Source organism: Palaemon carinicauda, chromosome 15 (genome assembly GCF_036898095.1).
Source record: "Palaemon carinicauda isolate YSFRI2023 chromosome 15, ASM3689809v2, whole genome shotgun sequence".
Taxonomy (NCBI): Eukaryota; Metazoa; Arthropoda; class Malacostraca; order Decapoda; family Palaemonidae; genus Palaemon; species Palaemon carinicauda.
The window spans coordinates 62,221,081-62,239,464 of record NC_090739.1 but is presented as its reverse complement, the minus strand read 5'-3'; the positions used below and the strand labels follow the sequence as shown (position 1 = coordinate 62,239,464).

Below are 18,384 nucleotides of genomic sequence, written 5' to 3'. Positions count from 1 at the left end.
AAGGTAGGATAAACCCGCTCCTTATAAGGAGACAAGATCAAAAAGAAAAAAGGGGGTGAAAGAAAATAGGACCTAGTTACAATGGTTCTTCTATATCCGGAGGAATTATACTCCCAACCGCCACTGTCGCAAATTTAAGGGCCTCCAAGGATTTTAAATAGTGACGTTTAAAGATTGTAGGAGATTTCCAACCAGTGTACCGTTTCAAATCTTCAAAATTCATGTGATGGAAATAATTAACTGAGGTTGCCACTGCCCGGACATCATGGGCATGAGGAACTGAGAGAGGATTGGCTTGTTTAATAAAATAAAGCATTTGCTGCCTAATCCCCTTCAGGGAAAGAGTTCCGCCACGTTCCCGAATAAACAAAGGGCCTGAAGATGTAGTAGAAGCTCTTTTCAAATAATCTTTGAGAGTGTAAACGGGACACAGGGAAGGATCCTGAGTAAGTAGAACAATTTTCCACGGGGTCCATCTAGACTGGGGATCCTCAATTTTAGCTAAGAACCGTCTATCCGGCGAGAGCAAGACCTCCCCTGACAGAAGAAAATCAATATGGCCCGGTTCTCTCGATAAAGCTGATAGCCCAGAAACTCTAGCCCCGGAAGCCAAACTCAACAAAAATAACATTTTCCGAAGGAGCGTTATTTACGAGCAAGAATCATTATCGGTGTCATAAGCCAATTTAAGGACATCATTGAGAAACCAAGAAACCGCAGTAGGACGTGTTGCTGGTTTCAGTCTAGCACAAGCTTTGGGAATGGATGCGAAGTACGAATCCATAAGATCAATATTGAACCTGGATTGAAATATTCTCTTCAAGGCGGATTTAATCGTGGTAATGATCCTTGCAGCTAAACCCCCTTCAAACAAAGTTCGAAAAAAGGTAACTGCCAGATTGGGAGTCATCATCCTAACATCCGAATCCCTCAGAAACTTTGCCAACTTCTTAACAGCAGAATCATACTGCCGAAGGGTAGAATCTCTCTTATCCGATTCCAGGAACAAAGTGTTAAGAGGATAGATAGCAGCATCTTTCCAAGCAGCAAATTTCATGAAGTCCATAAAGTTAGGGCACTCAGAATTCCTGAGGAAGCTGACACACTGCGAGTTTGTACTGTTTGAGTCAGCAATGGGTTGGGAAGCCGTCGAGGCTGGAGACCCTGCTCCGCCAGGATAGGAAACCAATTTCTCTTCGGCCAGTTGGGGGCCATGAGGGCAACCTGACCGTGGAAAGACCGAAGCCTGTCCAAAACTCTCATCAACATGTTGACTGGAGGAAAGAGATTGATCCTCTGCCAGGTGTTCCAGTCGAGAGACATGGCGTCCGTGGCATAAGCCTGAGGGTCCAGGTTGGGGGCTACGTAACATTGGAGTTTGTGGTTGGCATTCGTGGCGAAGAGGTCCACCTGAAGACCTGGAACCTGCTGGCAAATCCAACGGAACAACTGACGGTCCAAGGACCATTCCGATTCTAAGGGAGTCATCCAAGATAGGGCATCGGCCACGACGTTTCTGACGCCCTCTATGTGAACCGCGGACAAATGCCAATGGTTCTTTGCCGCCAAGGAAAAGATGGCAATCATCACATGATTGATGTGACCGGACTTGGAGCCTCACCTGTTGATGCAATGAACAACCACTGCGCTATCCAGAACTAACCTGATATGCTGATTCTGCGACGGGTAGAGCTTTTTCAGGGTCAGGAAGACGGCCATGGCTTCCAGAATATTGATATGCATTTGACGAAAGGTCGTTGACCACAAGCCTTGTACTTCCTTGAACGGGAAATAACACCCCCACCCGGTGAGGGAGGCGTCCGTATGGGCTACCAACGCCGGCGGAGGGTACTGAAGGGGCAATAACGATCCAGAACAACCAAACGAGAACGTGTTCGTCTCCCCGAAAAGAACTCAAAAACATAAAGGCTGGCAGGAAAGGCTACCCACCGAAACCGCTTACGGTTCGGCCAAGTAGGCTAACAAGCACAGCGCAACATAAAAATAAAATACAATCATGCCAAAACATTAAATTAGATGTCCATAACATAAACAAGGGCTTACAAATTGTATAAGGAACTAAATGAAAGCCCGATAAACAAAGAGATCACGAGGAAGCGACACCAAAATGGCCGCGGGCGAACCTCTGAAAGGGAACCTGAACAAGTGGCGATAAGATAAAAAATAAAAAAACCCAACACGGTAAAAGATTAAATGAGTGTCGCTACCTAGAACTCCCAAAAACAGACAAATATAATACTAAACTTGGGAGCAGGGATCTCTAAAACGTCGGACATCTTCAAAAACACAAAACAACACAGAGCAAAGCAAAACACGTCTGACCAACGCTGGTGCTGTGGAGGAGTGAAGTAAGGGGGTGGGGAGGGATAGTTGTAGTAGGAGGCAGCAGACAGGTGTAGGACGGCACCTCGTTGTTCCGGGGGATGTTGATGAGGGAGAGGTCTAATTGGTGAGGGACCTATGGTCGTGGTTCAATCACTCCCCAGTTTTCTATACCGTCACTCAAAGAGTGAGCGAGCTAGGTTTATTCCTGTCATTCCATGCATCCTTTTTTCTCTGGTATATTCAGCAATAACTATGCCTTAGAAATGGTGCTAGAGGAGCATTTCATGGAGCGACACAGGTCAAGAACAGAAATACAATTTTAGGATTAATTGCTTCAAGAAACCTTCCCCTTTGTATTTTCCAGGGTTCAGATATTTACTTTCAAGAGATAATCAAATTATCTGACACACTTAAGGTGAGGAAGGGGTCAGTTCCACAAGGACCCGAGTGGGCTCGTATATTCCAGTTATGGCAAGAATTATTATACCATCTTTGGTTGTTGCATTGCCGAGATAAGTTGTCTTTGCTGCTCAGGAAATTTTCTGAATTCCCTCAATTTTATTCAAAGGTAAGGCTTGATTAAATGCTATTTTATATGCATGTATGTAGTTTACTGTGTTTGAGTATTGTAAAAGAACGTATGCTTTAGGTGTTAGGAGCATTATGTTTGTTAATGAGAGGATATTAGGTTGAACTGGTTGTCCAGTAAGTGATTTTTATTCCAAGGTGACAAATATATGCAAGGAAAGATGAGACTAGCTATGTAGATTTGCCTAACTAGTTATGAGATGACAAACCTATCTTTTTACTGACATATGAATGTAGAAATAAAATGAAGCTCAGAGGTACATGTAGGAGAGGTATGTGGATGATGAGTTGGTCAAATTGGTCGACTTTCCAGTCCACATTTTCTTTTTGGTAAAATATGCTTCTCCAAATGTAATATATGCTATGCACTTGAACTTCTATGAAGGGTTCAATATAGTACAGTACTAAGCATAGAAAATGAAGAGAGAAATGGCAGTGTGACTAAGAGTAAATTGAGTTAGAAGAAAATGGGTGTTGTTTTCTTTGAGTGAAAATCACTGAATTGCAGTGTTTCTTTGCAGAAGCCCATTAGCTACAGTTACCATACTTTCTGCCTTTTAACTTTTCATCTACTGTATTCCATTTGGCATTAGTTCAATTTCATTAAAAGATCCATTTTCCTTTATTTTGTATTCTTAAGAACAAATCCTTCGGGCTTACCTCTTGAACACTTTTGTGGTTTGCGAGTCATACTATCACTGTTGTGGAGTAATTAGTACCCCAATTTGGAATATATAAGACGAAATGTAATTAAGATATTCTATTTCTGAAAAAATACAAAGAAACTTCAACCTTTCTTCTTTCATTGGTGTGTAACCGGTTTTGAAAACTTAGATTACAACAAGTTTTTGGGATTAATAAAACTGAATAACAGAAATGTGTTGAATCCTACAAAAAATTAACTAAAATAAGATTATTGATGATGAAGATTTGAACTTAGGTGCACCAACACCCAGAAAGTATGCATCTTTGCTGAAATTTTGTTTTATTTACAAAGTGGGGTTGTAATTACCCCATGATGCTAATAGTGTGACTCTCAAACCATGAAAGTGTTAAAGTGTTAAAAATAAAGCTACTTGGAGTCTAGCCTTTAGTAGGAGAAAAATATACTCCACCATAGTTTTGAGGGTTCAATTGAATAAGAGCAAATATAGCAAAAATTTTTTTTTTTTATTAAAAATGAATTGCTCAAGCCTTTTGACATCTGCACATGGTTAGTTGGGATGTATCATTATTTAGTAATATTATTAAGAAATTGTTAGATATTTTATGTAGAATGAAAGAAGGATTATTCCATTTTGCCCAGATAATAGGGAAGATTTGTGCAGTGGTTGATTGTGTGTTGGACTTTTCACATTGAATTGAAATGTGTATTTTCAGACCTTTTGACTTGCCAGTCAGATCCTCCCTTTCAGCTAAGTATTTCTGTGAACCCTCCTCATGTTCATATTGCTCCTCTTTTGAAGCTTGCTTATATCAACGTTTACCACAAAAACTAAAGAAATTCCTGTTTTTTTTTCATTTAGTAGGTTAGGCCTCTACTATAGTATTGAGACACTCTAGCAGCTGATGGTAATAACCACGGCGTGGGTAGGGCGCATGGTTTTTTCCCGTAGAACAGTCTCTAGCGTTGATCTTGCTTTAGTAAGTCGAGTTTGCTCTACTGTATTCTCTAGATGTAAGTGTTACTGTATTTTGGTTCCTAGATAAAGGATATCATCTTGGTTTTAAAGGTTGCTCATGAATGGCAAAGGCAACAGACAGTGACAATGCCCTAGTAGGGCAATGCCTTAGATACTGACCATATATACTGTACATATGATCAGCGCTTAAGCCCCTCTCTACCCAAACTAGGACCAGGAAGGGACAGGCAATAGCTGCTGATGACTCAGCAGGTAGACTTTAGGTTCTCCCAAACCCCCATCCTTAGCTCACAATGATGTGGTTGCAGACACTACAAGAAGCTATCGAGCTTGAGCAGGTCTCAATCCCCAGTCCAGCAGATTGCTACGCTGGGACGTTTCCAATTGTGAAGATTGTTTAAGGGAATTTTTTTCTGCGATTTCATGATTCCCATTCTCTTTGCATCTTGTGTTGAAGGCAATCTTGATAGTTAGATAATCTTTGTGCAGAATGTGAAGGCCTTACTGTTCATCTTATGGGAGAATACATTCATATTGTTGCTGACCAGATTTAAAGCTCCAAATATAAAAGAAAACTAACTTTTAGTTTAGAGGTAAATCTGTAGAAGACAAAGTCAATTGCTTATTGTTGGGATGATGACAATAGTATCACTCTATACATTAATGTGTCTAGTTTTGATATTGATGATCTTCAAAAGTTCTTGTTATATTTAGCTCTTTTTTTGCTATCTCAGAAGGTCTGTGTTTCTTTGGAGTTAGGAAGAAGTATAACCTAACTTGCCCAGTTTTGAACCCTAGCCTTACTCCTAAAGTTTTGCCTTGTGGTTCTAGTGCACAACTCGGTAAGGGCTCTGATGGTGCACACACCATAACAGAGTTGAGATCCTCTCTCACAGCTTCAAATTCTATATTTACTTCAGATCCTCATGCGTAAACCCTCGTATTTCTGAAAACTAGTCCACTAGATCTTTAGGCAGAATATGCAAAAAGACAATGACTCTGGTGGAATATCTAATTATTTAGGAAACTGATTTCTAAAAGGCATTCAAATAGGGTTACCTCCTTTTAGTCTGTGTCGCATCTTATTTTTTTAATCTTTGAAGATGCCTTGCTCACCATATTTTCCTTATTTTTATAGTCAGAGTCAGTTCAATATTAGCTACAGTGATAAAAAGATGAATATTTTTAGTTTCGATAAAAACTGATCGGTTTCATATTGTTTTGGATGACTGGATCAGGATATTATTGTTTTTGGAAACGTTGTTTGTTAAACACATTTTACAAAGTAATTCTGGTAAACTGATATAGTTATGTAGATGAGAGTCCTGATCACATGGAAAAGCTTCTACAAGTCTATCTGGAGATTCTCCCTTCAGGAATTAAAAAAAAAAAAAACAGTGATGAAGAACCAACTTTAAATATTGAGCTGATGAGACAATTCTAGTCGGTTATCCCATGGAATTTCTTAATGACTGAGGATTCCACACCTCTCTCTGTTCACACATGCATCTTAGAAGCTGCTGGTATAAGGGAAATGCAAGGTGGTGTATTCAATTGATTCAGCACCATTAACTCTGTAGGGAAATGGGGAAAATCAGATAGTGGAATAGCTTTTAACTTGAACAAGGTTGAGTAATAGTCCCTTTTTCTTTGCATTATCCCAGGAAAACTGAATATAGCAGATTAGTTAAGCAATTCTTCTAAATGAATGGTCTCTACATCTATCAGGGTGACTACAGATTTGGGATTGATGGGATCACCAAAGACATGTTTGCATCTAAATAAAAGTAAAATATTTTTAAATATTTAACTTAGCCGGTGAATATATAATAGCTAATAGCTGCAACTCTGTTGCTCGACAGACACATACATAAAAAACTCGCCAGCGATCGCTATGCAGGTTGCGGGTGTGCCCACCAGCGCCAACTGTCGGCCAGATACCACTCTCGATGTAAACAAAACCTTCAATTTCTTCTCTGTCGACGTGTCGACAAGACGTACTTTACTCGCTGTTGAACCTGGAGTTTTTCCCATCATATTTGGTGAAGTACTTTAATTTGGTTTGAGCTTTCGCAGTACAGGTGTTTTTCTTCAAATAAATCCTTGAACTCTTTTTTGAATCGGATTAATTGTTGATGACTTAGATCGTTTTTGGAATTTTCCCTTGACTAATTCAAAATGGCTGACCCTTCTCAAGTTCCCAAGTTTCGAAAGTGCAATGCTAGGGACTGTCATAGGCGTCTTCCAAAGGCTTCTCTCGACCCTCACACTGTTTGTTCCAATTGTCGGGGTAAAACCTGTCAATTGGAAGATCGGTGTGAGGAATGCGTGGGCCTTTCGGAATTCGATTTTATCGAATTTGATAAATATACACGCAGACTAGAGAGAGATAGGGTAAGGAGAAGTTCTTCTAGGTCGGTAGATTTTTCCTCTCCACATGCCCCTGAACCTATTCCTTCCCCTGTAGTGGTTGTTCCTAACCCCCCTCCTAGCACTCAGGAACCGTCGATGGCAGACATGATGCGTGCTATTCATGCCTTGGGGGAGAGAGTTGAGTCTTTAGCAAGTGACCGAAATCAACTCATGGCGGACGTAAAGGAACTCAAGTGCCAAAGTGCCACGAAGGATAGTGTCAAAGTGCCTAGTGTACGCAAAGTGTTGTGAACAGTGTTGCGCTCGAGGGTTCGTCTGTTCGTGCCTGTCGTCCTCCTAGTCCGGGACCTCTTGCAAGCTCCCAAGCCCAGGGGAGAAGCAATGTCGTACGACTCATGGGTTCGAGAGGCCTTGATCAGCGAACAGACGTTCCCTCTAAGGTATCAGGCGTATCTCTCCAAGATCGCCCCTACCTAAGTAAGACGAGAGAGCCCATTTTTACCTCGTCGTCCGAAGGTGTTTCTCGTAAGAAACCTTGGACCAAGGTCTCCAGACCTTTAAAGCGTAAGTCGGTCCATTCAGGACAAGTCCAACGTCCCGGATGTAGCCACTGGGACAGTTCGGACCCGTTGCCGTCATCTGATGACTGCTCGCCGCCTAAGAGAGGCAAAGTTGTGCTGTCTCATTCGCTAACCCCGTCTGTTACCGCACCTGCTTCCGTAGACCCTAAATGGGTGTTACTGCAAGACATGCAGTCCAAGCTTGCGTCCTTGATGGAGGACTACAACGCTGAGAAGGTTACCGTTGAACCTACTAGCCATCAGCCTTCCAAGCGTTCTGTTGTGTGTCCTGTTGACGTGGATGTAGCTTTCTCGCGTCAACCAGTTGGGGTGGTACCTCCACCGATGCGACCCAGTGTGGATTTCCAGCCTCACGTTGACGTTAGGCAACGCACTGATGCGATTGGTGACGTTCAGGACGTTCATCAACCATCAGAGTTGACTTGTTTTGACGCGGTGCGTCAACCTCCGCAACCCGGTATGGTGTTGACTGCACAACCCAGACGGTCTAAACAGTCTCGGGTGGACGCTGTGCGTCCTCGCGCACCTGTTGTTGTTGACAGTTCCCAGACTGTTCAGCAGTTCCAGGACGCTGCGTCCGGCTCCGTCACGTATGCACCTGTGCGACCGGACTCTGCGAGTCAAACGTTGCCTACACCTTTGCCGTTTTCTCATCAGTTATCGGATGAGGAACTGTCAGATGAGGACGTTGCTGAACCACAACCTGAGGATCAGCCTTCAGAACTAGATGAGCCTAAAGCAGTTCAACCATCCTTGGACTTTAGAAAAGTCATGGCGGTTTTTAAAGAGTTGTTCCCTGACCACTTTATTTCTGTGGCTCCTCGTTCGCCGCCGTCAGAGTTTGTCTTAGGCGTTCCTGCTACCATGCCTGCCTTTACTAAACTCGTTCTCTCTCGCTCATCCAAGAGAGCTTTACGGCTGTTAGGCGATTGGTTAGAGACCAAGAGGAGTTTAGGGAAGACAGCATTTGCCTTCCCCCCATCTAAACTCTCGTCTAGATCGAGCGTCTGGTATGCCACAGGAGAAGTTCTCGGCTTGGGAGTTCCTGCCTCTGCCCAGGGCGACTTCTCAAGTCTTGTAGACTCTCCCCGCCGCCTTGCCATGAGACGCTCGAAGATTTGTTGGTCACCCTCGGACCTGGACCACCTTCTTAAAGGCATATTTAGGGCGTTTAAAGTCTTTAACTTCCTGGACTGGTGTTTAGGAGCCCTGAGTAGGAAAATCTCTTCTGCCGATAGGGATGTTTCCTTACTCATTATGTCTTGCATGGACAAGGCCGTCCGTGATGGGTCCAACGAGCTTGCCGCTTCATTCACGTCCGGAGTCCTTAAGAAACGAGAGTCTCTGTGCTCTTTTCTGTCAGCAGGAGTGACGCCATGCCAAAGATCCGAGCTACTCTTTGCGCCCTTGTCTAAGTGCTTGTTTCCTGAAGTCTTGGTTAAGGAAATTGCCTTGTCTTTAGTGCAGAAGGACACCCACGATCTAGTTGCGTCCTCGGCTCGCAAAGCTCCCCCTTTGCCTGCCTTGTCTGCCAGACCTAGGATAGACACTCCTGCGTCCAGGTTTATCCCGCCCTTTCGTGGCAGAGCCTCCAGCAGGGGAGGTGCTCGTGCCGAAGGGAAGAGAGGGAAGAGGAAAGGATCCAAGTCCTCTAAGGGCAGAGTCTGACTGCCCGCAACTTCAGACAGCAGTAGGTGCCAGACTCAAGAACTTCTGGCAAGCCTGGGAGAAGAGAGGCGCAGATCAACAATCTGTGAGGTTGCTCAGAGAGGGGTACAAAATCCCTTTTGTACGCAGACCTCCTCTAGCGACGTCCCCCATCGATCTCTCTCCCAGGTACCGAGAGGAAGAAAAGAGACAAGCCCTGAAACTGGAAGTGTCTCTTTTGCTAGAGAAGGGAGCGGTGGTCAAAGTCTCGGACCTTCAATCACCGGGGTTTTACAACCGTCTCTTCCTAGTATCAAAGAAGACAGGAGGTTGGAGACCGGTGCTAGACGTCAGTGCTCTGAATGTCTTTGTCACAAAGACGAAGTTTACCATGGAGACCACAAAGTCAGTCCTAGCAGCGGTCAGAAAGGAAGACTGGATGGTCTCTCTAGACCTAAGGGACGCCTACTTCCACATCCCCATTCACTCAGACTCCCAACCTTTTCTGAGATTCGTCTTCGACGATGTGGTGTACCAGTTTCGGGCCCTGTGCTTTGGCCTAAGCACAGCTCCTCTCGTGTTTACGAGGCTTATGAGGAATGTGGCAAAATTCCTCCATTTATCGGACATCCGAGCCTCCCTTTATTTGGACGACTGGCTTCTCAGAGCCTCTTCCAGTCATCGCTGTCTGAAGGATCTCAATTGGACTCTAGATCTGACCAAGGAATTGGGACTCCTAGTCAACTTGGAAAAGTCACAGCAGGTCCCATCCCAAACTATTCTGTATTTAGGGATGGAGATTCACAGTCAAGTTTTTCGGGCTTTTCCGTCGGCCCCCAGAATAGATCAAGCCCTGCTCTCCATCCAGAAGATGCTGAAGAAAGAACGCTGCTCAGTCAGGCTGTGGATGAGTCTGGTAGGAACGCTGTCATCCCTGGAGCAATTTGTCTCGCTAGGAAGGCTACACCTCCGACCTCTTCAATTCCACCTGGCTTTTCACTGGAAAAAGGACAAGACGCTAGAGGCGGTCTCGATCCCGATTTCCGAAAAGATCAAGTCTTGTCTGACTTGGTGGAAGGACAATATCAGCCTACGAGAGGGTCTTCCCCTGGCAGTTCAGAAACCCAACCACGTTCTCTTCTCGGACGCATCGGATTTGGACTGGGGCGCGACGCTGGACGGTCGGGAATGCTCAGGTCTGTGGAACTCGAGTCAGAGGAGCATGCATATCAACAGCAAGGAGCTTTTGGGGGTTCATCTGGCCTTGATAAGCTTCGAGAATCTCCTTCGAGGCAAGGTGGTGGAGGTCAACTCGGACAATACCACGGCCTTGGCGTACATTTCCAAACAGGGAGGTACCCACTCACTGACTCTGTACGAGATCGCAAGGGACCTGCTCATCTGGTCAAAAGATCGAGGCATCTCCCTAGTAACGAGGTTCATCCAGGGCGACTTGAACGTCCTAGCAGACTGTCTCAGTCGGAAAGGTCAGGTAATTCCAACCGAATGGACCCTTCACAAGGATGTGTGCAAGAGACTTTGGGCGACTTGGGGTCAACCCACCATAGATCTCTTTGCAACCTCGCTGACCAAGAGGCTTCCAATCTATTGCTCTCCAGTCCCAGACCCAGCAGCAATACATATAGATGCCTTCCTCCTAGATTGGTCACATCTAGATCTTTACGCATTCCCACCATTCAAGATTGTCAACAAGGTACTGCAGAAATTCGCCTCTCACGAAGGGACAAGGTTGACGTTAGTTGCTCCCCTCTGGCCCGCGAGAGAATGGTTCACCGAGGTACTTCGATGGCTAGTAGACGTTCCCAGAAGTCTTCCTCTAAGAGTAGACCTTCTACGTCAGCCACACGTAAAGAAGGTACACCAAAGCCTCCACGCTCTTCGTCTGACTGCCTTCAGACTATCGAAAGACTCTCTAGAGCTAGAGGCTTTTCGAAGGAGGCAGCCAGTGCGATTGCCAGAGCAAGGAGAGCGTCTACCATTAGAGTCTACCAATCGAAGTGGGAAGTCTTCCGAGACTGGTGCAAGTCAGTTTCCGTATCCTCGACCAGTACCTCTGTAGCCCAAATAGCTGATTTTCTCTTATACCTGAGAAAAGTACGATCCCTTTCAGCTCCTACTATCAAGGGCTACAGAAGCATGTTGGCCTCGGTCTTCCGGCATAGAGGCTTAGATCTTTCCAACAATAAAGATCTGCAAGACCTCCTTAAGTCGTTTGAGACCTCTAAGGAACGTTGTTTGGCTACACCTGGGTGGAATTTAGACGTGGTCCTAAGATTCCTCATGTCAGACAGGTTTGAGCCTTTACATTCAGCCTCCCTGAAAGATCTCACTCTTAAGACTCTTTTCCTGGTATGCTTAGCCTCGGCTAAAAGAGTCAGTGAGCTTCATGCCTTTAGCAAGAACATCGGGTTTTCGTCAGAAAAAGCTACTTGTTCTCTGCAGCTTGGTTTCCTAGCCAAAAATGAGCTACCTTCTCGTCCTTGGCCTAAATCTTTCGATATTCCTAGCTTATCGGAGATCGTAGGCAATGAACTAGAAAGAGTATTATGCCCTGTTAGAGCTCTTAAGTTCTACTTAACTCGTACTAAACCTTTACGAGGCCAATCTGAAGCGTTATGGTGTTCGGTTAAGAAACCATCCTTGCCTATGTCAAAGAATGCTTTGTCATATTTTATCAGATTGTTAATACGAGAAGCTCATTCACACTTGAGTGAGGAAGACCGATCTTTGCTTAAGGTTAAGACGCACGAGGTTAGAGCTGTAGCAACTTCCGTGGCCTTTAAGCAAAATAGATCTCTGCAAAGTATAATGGACGCAACCTATTGGAGAAGCAAGTCAGTGTTCGCGTCATTTTACTTGAAAGATGTCCAGACTCTTTACGAGAACTGCTACACACTGGGACCATTCGTAGCAGCGAGTGCAGTAGTGGGTGAGGCCTCAACCACTACAATTCCCTAATTCCATATCCTTTTAATCTGTCTCTTGAAATGTTTTAATGTTGTTTTTATGGGTTGTCCGGAAGGCTAAGAAGCCTTTCGCATCCTGGTTGATTTGGCGGGTGGTCAAAGTCATTTTTTGAGAGCGCCCAGATTAGGGGTTTGATGAGGTCCTGTTGTATGGGTTGCAGCCCTTGATACTTCAGCTCCTGGGAGTCTGTCAGCATCCTAAGAGGATCGCTGGGCTCCGTAAGGAAGACGTACTTACAAGGCAGAGTAATCGTCTAAGTCGACTTCCTTACCAGGTACCTATTTATTTTGGTTTTGTTATATTGATAACTGTCAAAATGAAAAAACTCTTAGCTTATACGATGTAAACATATTTAACTCTGGTCTCTACCCACCTCCTTGGGTGTGAATCAGCTATTATATATTCACCGGCTAAGTTAAATATTTAAAAATGATATTTTAATTTTAAAATAAATTTTTGAATATACTTACCCGGTGAATATATAAATTAAACGACCCTCCCTTCCTCCCCAATAGAGACGCAGTGGGATGAGAAGAAATTGAAGGTTTTGTTTACATCGAGAGTGGTATCTGGCCGACAGTTGGCGCTGGTGGGCACACCCGCAACCTGCATAGCGATCGCTGGCGAGTTTTTTATGTATGTGTCTGTCGAGCAACAGAGTTGCAGCTATTAGCTATTATATATTCACCGGGTAAGTATATTCAAAAATTTATTTTATAATTAAAATATCATTTTTGTTCACCAATTCCAGATTGTTTAGCAAGAAAAGTCGATACCCTGTTACAAGACTAGTCTAATATTTATCTATATTACTTTCTACCGTTCGCCATGATTCGACCAATGATAAACTGCGCAGGCGGTCCATGAACTTAAATTGCCTCTGCTGGTTTAATTTTGGTCTAAACTGGGTTAATTTTTTTTCTTTTACTGGAAATGTTCAAAAGGATGAAATTCTATGTCAGGTCAGATGTGCATTAGATTTCTAGGGACCATTACTTCTTTAAGAGATATTCATTCCAGTGGGAGGTCTGAGGGGGAGTGTTTTGAAATATCTCCTCAATTGAGATTGGAGAAAGATTTGATCCAGATAAAATGTCTTATTTCTGGTATGAAGAGCCAACTTCCGCTGCTGAGTTAGTAAGAAAATCATCTTTGGTTATCACAGATAGTTTCCTTGGAATTGAGGATTCCAGACCCATCTCTGTTAATGGATGCTTCACAGAAAGGATGATTAAGAACTCTCTATCTTATCTAATTTTCAGGGAAATTGATGACGCAAGAATCAACTCTTTCGTATCAATTGCTTCAAACTTCTAGTGGTATAAGGGTCCTTAATCACGATTCGATAGTAATAGGTTAGTGAATGGTGGTGTTTTCCAACCATATGACAGTATTAGCTTATACATTGGTACTTTGATTTACAAGTTTAATCCATTTTGGGAGTAAGCTCTCAACCGTAAATGCTCGTAAAAGAAAACAAAATTTTTCTCATGTGAAGTAAATACACTCATTGTTTTCCGCATGTCCATTTTTAAAGGTTTGTAATGTTACTCAAGCGGAATGGTATCCAGTTCTTCTACTTCTGCCGACAGAGGTACCGAGGAAGTTGCCTCTCATCCTCGACATACTCAAACAACCTCATGCAGAGATATACCACAACGTAATTGCATCCCTACGACTTCATGCCTGAAGGTTATCCAGCATTTCCTCTCACAGAGAGGGTTTTCACAAGATGTTGCAAAAAGGATGGCTGAATACCTCCGTAAGTTGTCATTCGCCGTCTACCATATGAAGTAGACTATATTCTGTGGTTGGTGTCGTGGACGGGGTATCTCTCCTCACGATGCCATCATCCCAGTGATTGTGGAGTTTCTTTTATACCTCAGGGAGGAAAACTCTGTTCAGTCTCGGCAGTGAAAGGCTATCGCTCTTCCTTGAGCCTTGTTTTAGATTGAATGGAGTTAACATTTCCTCCTTGACTGAATTCTCTCTCCTCAAATGGAGCTTCGAGCCTACTTACCCCAGTCAGAAGTTAGACTGCCTTCTTGGAATGTAGTATGTGTCTTACATTCCCTGAAATGAGCTCCTTATGAATCGCTACATCAAGCCTCCGATAGGTACTCTACTTTCAAGGTGGTTTTCCTTCTTGCCCTTGCCTTGGTAAGAAGGTCATCGAGTTGCATAGTCTTTCCCACAACCTCACTCATTCAAAGTGATCAGGGCAGGTAACAGTCAGCTTTGTCTCTTAGTTTGTAGCTAAGACTTAGAATCCGGCTGTAGCGGACTCTAGATTCAGGCCCTCCTGGATTTTGAGTCTCCGTAATATATCCGACGATTCTGATCAACCGTTACTTGAATCCTGTCTCCATAACATGATCTTAGACCCAGAGCTTGTGATGTTAGGGGTGTAAGCACGTCTCTAGCGTTTAAATGAAACTTCTCTGTGGCGCAGGTCTAAGCTGGTGTCTGACTACATCAGACCACCTTTACTGTACATTACCTGCAAGAAGTAACTTTCAGGAGCCTAAGATACCCTCGCTATGGGTTCTGTGGTGGCTGTTCAATAAGTGGTATAAGCCACCTCAGCTCCTTACAGGAAAAGTAGCAGTCAGTCGAGGGCAGATATTAGTCTGGGATGATTGGATAGAATGACTGGCCTTTTCTTACTAGATCTACCCCTCTCTTGGGGCACAGCATCTGAAGGACTCTGCAAGCTGTCTTACCTCTGACTGAGATAAATACCATTTCCCTTGTTTGGGCTGAAATATGGTATTGTATATATTTTATGTCCACTTTCTTCCTGCGAGGGGGAGTCTGGTATTGTCTAGGTTTAAGTATGAAGTCACTTTCAACACACTTTATTATTACCTGGTCAAGTCACAGTGCTTGGTTTCCTCTCATTCACCATGATTGCTTAGTCCGTCAACTCCCCAGGCTACAAGATGGAGAGTTCACAATTTGTTAGGGTGCCTCTCTCACGCTCAAACGAGCTCAGAGTTGCACTCCAGGTCAAATTCCCTGCTAGTTAGGTTTAGGTTTCAGACTTCCACCCTCCTAAGAATGAGTCTCCATAGTAAAGAACGAAGGATTTGTATGTGTGTAGGAGCTAATGACAATTTTGTAAGTAATTTGTATTTTTCCTAATTATACAAACCTGAGCTATTACTCATACTTGGTCTGCCATCACATGTCCCCCTAGAAGTCCTGCATGCAACCAAAAGTGACGTAACACCCTAGGTGAGTGTGCGAACGGTGTCGCTGGTCTACCCCTGCTAACTAACGGAGGGTCGTTAACATCTCGTGTTAACATATTTATGGGTAGATACCAGTTATATCAGAAGTAATATCCATAGAAAAGTGCTCAAGTTTGTGTAGTTAGGAAAAATACAAATGACTTTCAAATTTGTCATCTTAATGAGTCCTAGTTTATCAATATTGCTGACTTTATGTGCTATGTAGCTGCTGATGATAAAACAAATAGAATCGGTTAGTTTTATTGAGAGTAAATAATTTATTTTTTATTTTATTTCTATACTCACCTAAATATTGATGTGAAGAGGATAGTGATTGATTTTGACTTTGAGACTGAAAGACAAAAGATGATGCTCCCTGCCTCCGCTGTGGTTTATTGTCTTCAGCCATTAGAATTTCGCAATACTATAATAGAGGCCTAAGCCCATTCAAAGGAAAGATATTCTTTTTTTTAGTTTTGGGGGTAACATTAATATAAGCAAGCTTCAAGAGAGGAGCATTATGATCATCAGGGGAGTTTAGAAATAAATGTTATTAAAATTGAATTTTCTTATAATCAAAACAGGGTTTTAAATATTTAACTTAGCCGGTGAATATATAATAGCTGCAACTCTGCGGCTCGACAGAAAACACACTCAAAAAACTCGCGAGCGATCGCTATGAAGGTTGCGGGTGTGCCCACCAGCGCCAACTGTCGGCCAGATACCACTCTTGCATGTAAACAAACCCTTCAATTCTTCTCTTTCGACGTTGACGACAAGACGTATTCATACTCGCTGTAGAACCTGGAGTTTTCTCATCATACTTGGTGAAGTACTTTATTTTGGTTTGAGCTTTCGCAGTGCAGGTGTTTTTCCTCAACATAAACTCTGAACTCTTTATTGAATCAGATTATTTGTTGATGACTTGGATTGTTTTTGGAATTTTCTTTGACTAATTCAAAATGGCTGACCCTTCTCAAGTACCTAGATTTCGAAAGTGTAATGCTAGGGACTGTAATAGGCGTCTTCCAAAGGCTTCTCTCGACCCACATACTGTTTGTTCCAATTGTCGGGGTAAAACTTGTCAATTGGGAGATCGGTGTGAGGAATGCGTGGGCCTTTCGGAATTCGATTGGCTCGAATACGATAAATATACACGTAGACTAGAGAGAGATAGGGTAAGGAGGAGTTCATCTAGGTCTGTAGATTTTTCCTCTCCACATGCCCCTGAACCTAATCCTTCCCCTGTAGTGGTTCCTAACCCCCCTTCTAGCACTCAGGAACCGTCTATGCAAGACATGTTACGTGCTATTCATGCCTTGGGGGAAAGAGTTGAAGCGTTGGCAACTGATCGTAATCAACTCATGGCTGACGTGAAGGAACTTAAGTGTCATAGTGCCACTGCGGAAAGTGGGAAAGTGATTAGTGCGCAAAGTGTTGTGAACAGTGTTGCGACCGAGGGTTCGTCTGTTCGTGCCTGTCGTTCACCTAGTCCGGGACCTCTTGCAAGCTCCCAAGCCCAGGGGAGAAGTAATGTCGTACGACTTATGGGTTCGAGAGGCCTTGATCAGCGAACAGACGTTCCCTCTATGGTATCAGGCGTATCTCATCAAGATCGCCCCTACCATAAGACGAGAGAGCCCATTTTTTCCTCGTCTTCCGAAGGCTTTTCACGCAAGAAACCGTGGAGCAAGGTTTCTAGGCCTCTTAAACGGAAGTCGGTCCCTTCAGGACAGGTCCAACGTCCTGGATGTAGTCATTGGGACAGTTCGGACCCGTTGCAGTCATCGGATGACTGCTTGCCGCCTAAGCAAGGCAAAGTTGTGCCGTCTCAGACGCTAACCCCGTCGGTTACCGCACCCATTCCCGTGGACCCAAAATGGGTTATACTGCAGGACATGCAGTCTAAGCTTGCGTCCCTTATGGAAGACTACAATGCCGATAAGGTTTCCGTTGAGCCTAGCCGTTTATCTCATCGAGATCCTGGCCTTCAGCCACCCAAACGTTCTTTTGTGCGTCCTGTTGACGCTGGTGTAGCCAAGTCACGTCAAGCAGTTGGGGTAGAACCACACTCGATGCGAGCTCGTGTGGATTTTCAGCCGCATTTGGACGTTAGGCAACTTGCTGATGTGCCTGGTGACGTTCAGGACGTTCGCCAACCATCGGAGTTGACTTGTTTTGACGCTGTGCGTCAACTTCCGCAACCTAGAGTTGTTTTGACTGCTCAGACTAGGCGGTCTAAGCAGTCTCGGGTGGACGCTGTGCGTCCTCACGCACCTGTTGTTGTTGACAGTTCCCAGACTGTCAAGCAGTTACAGGACGCTGCGTCCTGGTCCGCCACTTATGCACCAGTGCGGGTGGACGCTGCGAGTCAAGCATTGCCAACCCCTTTGCTTGTTTCTCATCAGTTGTCAGATGAGGAACTTTCGGATGAGGACGTTGCTGACCCTCAGCCTGAGGATCATCCTTCAGCTATTGATGAACCTAGAGCAGTTCCGCCATCTATGGACTTTAAGAAAGTCATGCTCATTTTTAAAGAATTGTTTCCCGAACACTTTGTCTCTGTGGCTCCTCGTTCGCCGCCGTCTGAGTTTGTTTTAGGCGTACCTGCTGACATGCCAGCCTTTACCAAACTTGTACTCTCTCGCTCGTCCAAGAGAGCTTTACGGCTTTTAGGCGATTGGTTGGAAACCAAGAGGAGTTTAGGGAAGACGGCTTTTGCCTTCCCCCCTTCTAAACTCTCGTCTAGATCGAGCGTCTGGTATGCCACGGGAGAAGTTCTCGGCTTGGGAGTCCCTGCCTCTGCCCAGGGCGACTTCTCAAGCCTTGTAGACTCTCCCCGCCGCCTAGCCATGAGACGCTCGAAGATTAGTTGGTCATCCTCGGACCTTGACCATCTACTGAAAGGCATTTTTAGAGCTTTTGAAGTTTTCAACTTCCTTGACTGGTGTTTGGGAGCCTTGAGTAGGAAAATCTCATCGGCTG

The 18,384-nt window shown here is 44.2% G+C and overlaps 1 protein-coding gene across 3 annotated transcripts in view; it reads left to right on the top strand.

The window, feature by feature from the left end:
* The window catches only part of LOC137654632 (uncharacterized), a 137,929-nt gene that overhangs the window by 92,685 nt on the left and 26,860 nt on the right, over positions 1-18,384 (top strand). For all 3 annotated transcript variants that reach the window (XM_068388433.1, XM_068388432.1, XM_068388434.1), the window contains one exon: positions 2,711-2,914. In XM_068388433.1, coding sequence (XP_068244534.1) covers positions 2,711-2,914 — 204 coding nt within the window. The remainder of the gene's footprint in view (positions 1-2,710; positions 2,915-18,384) is intronic.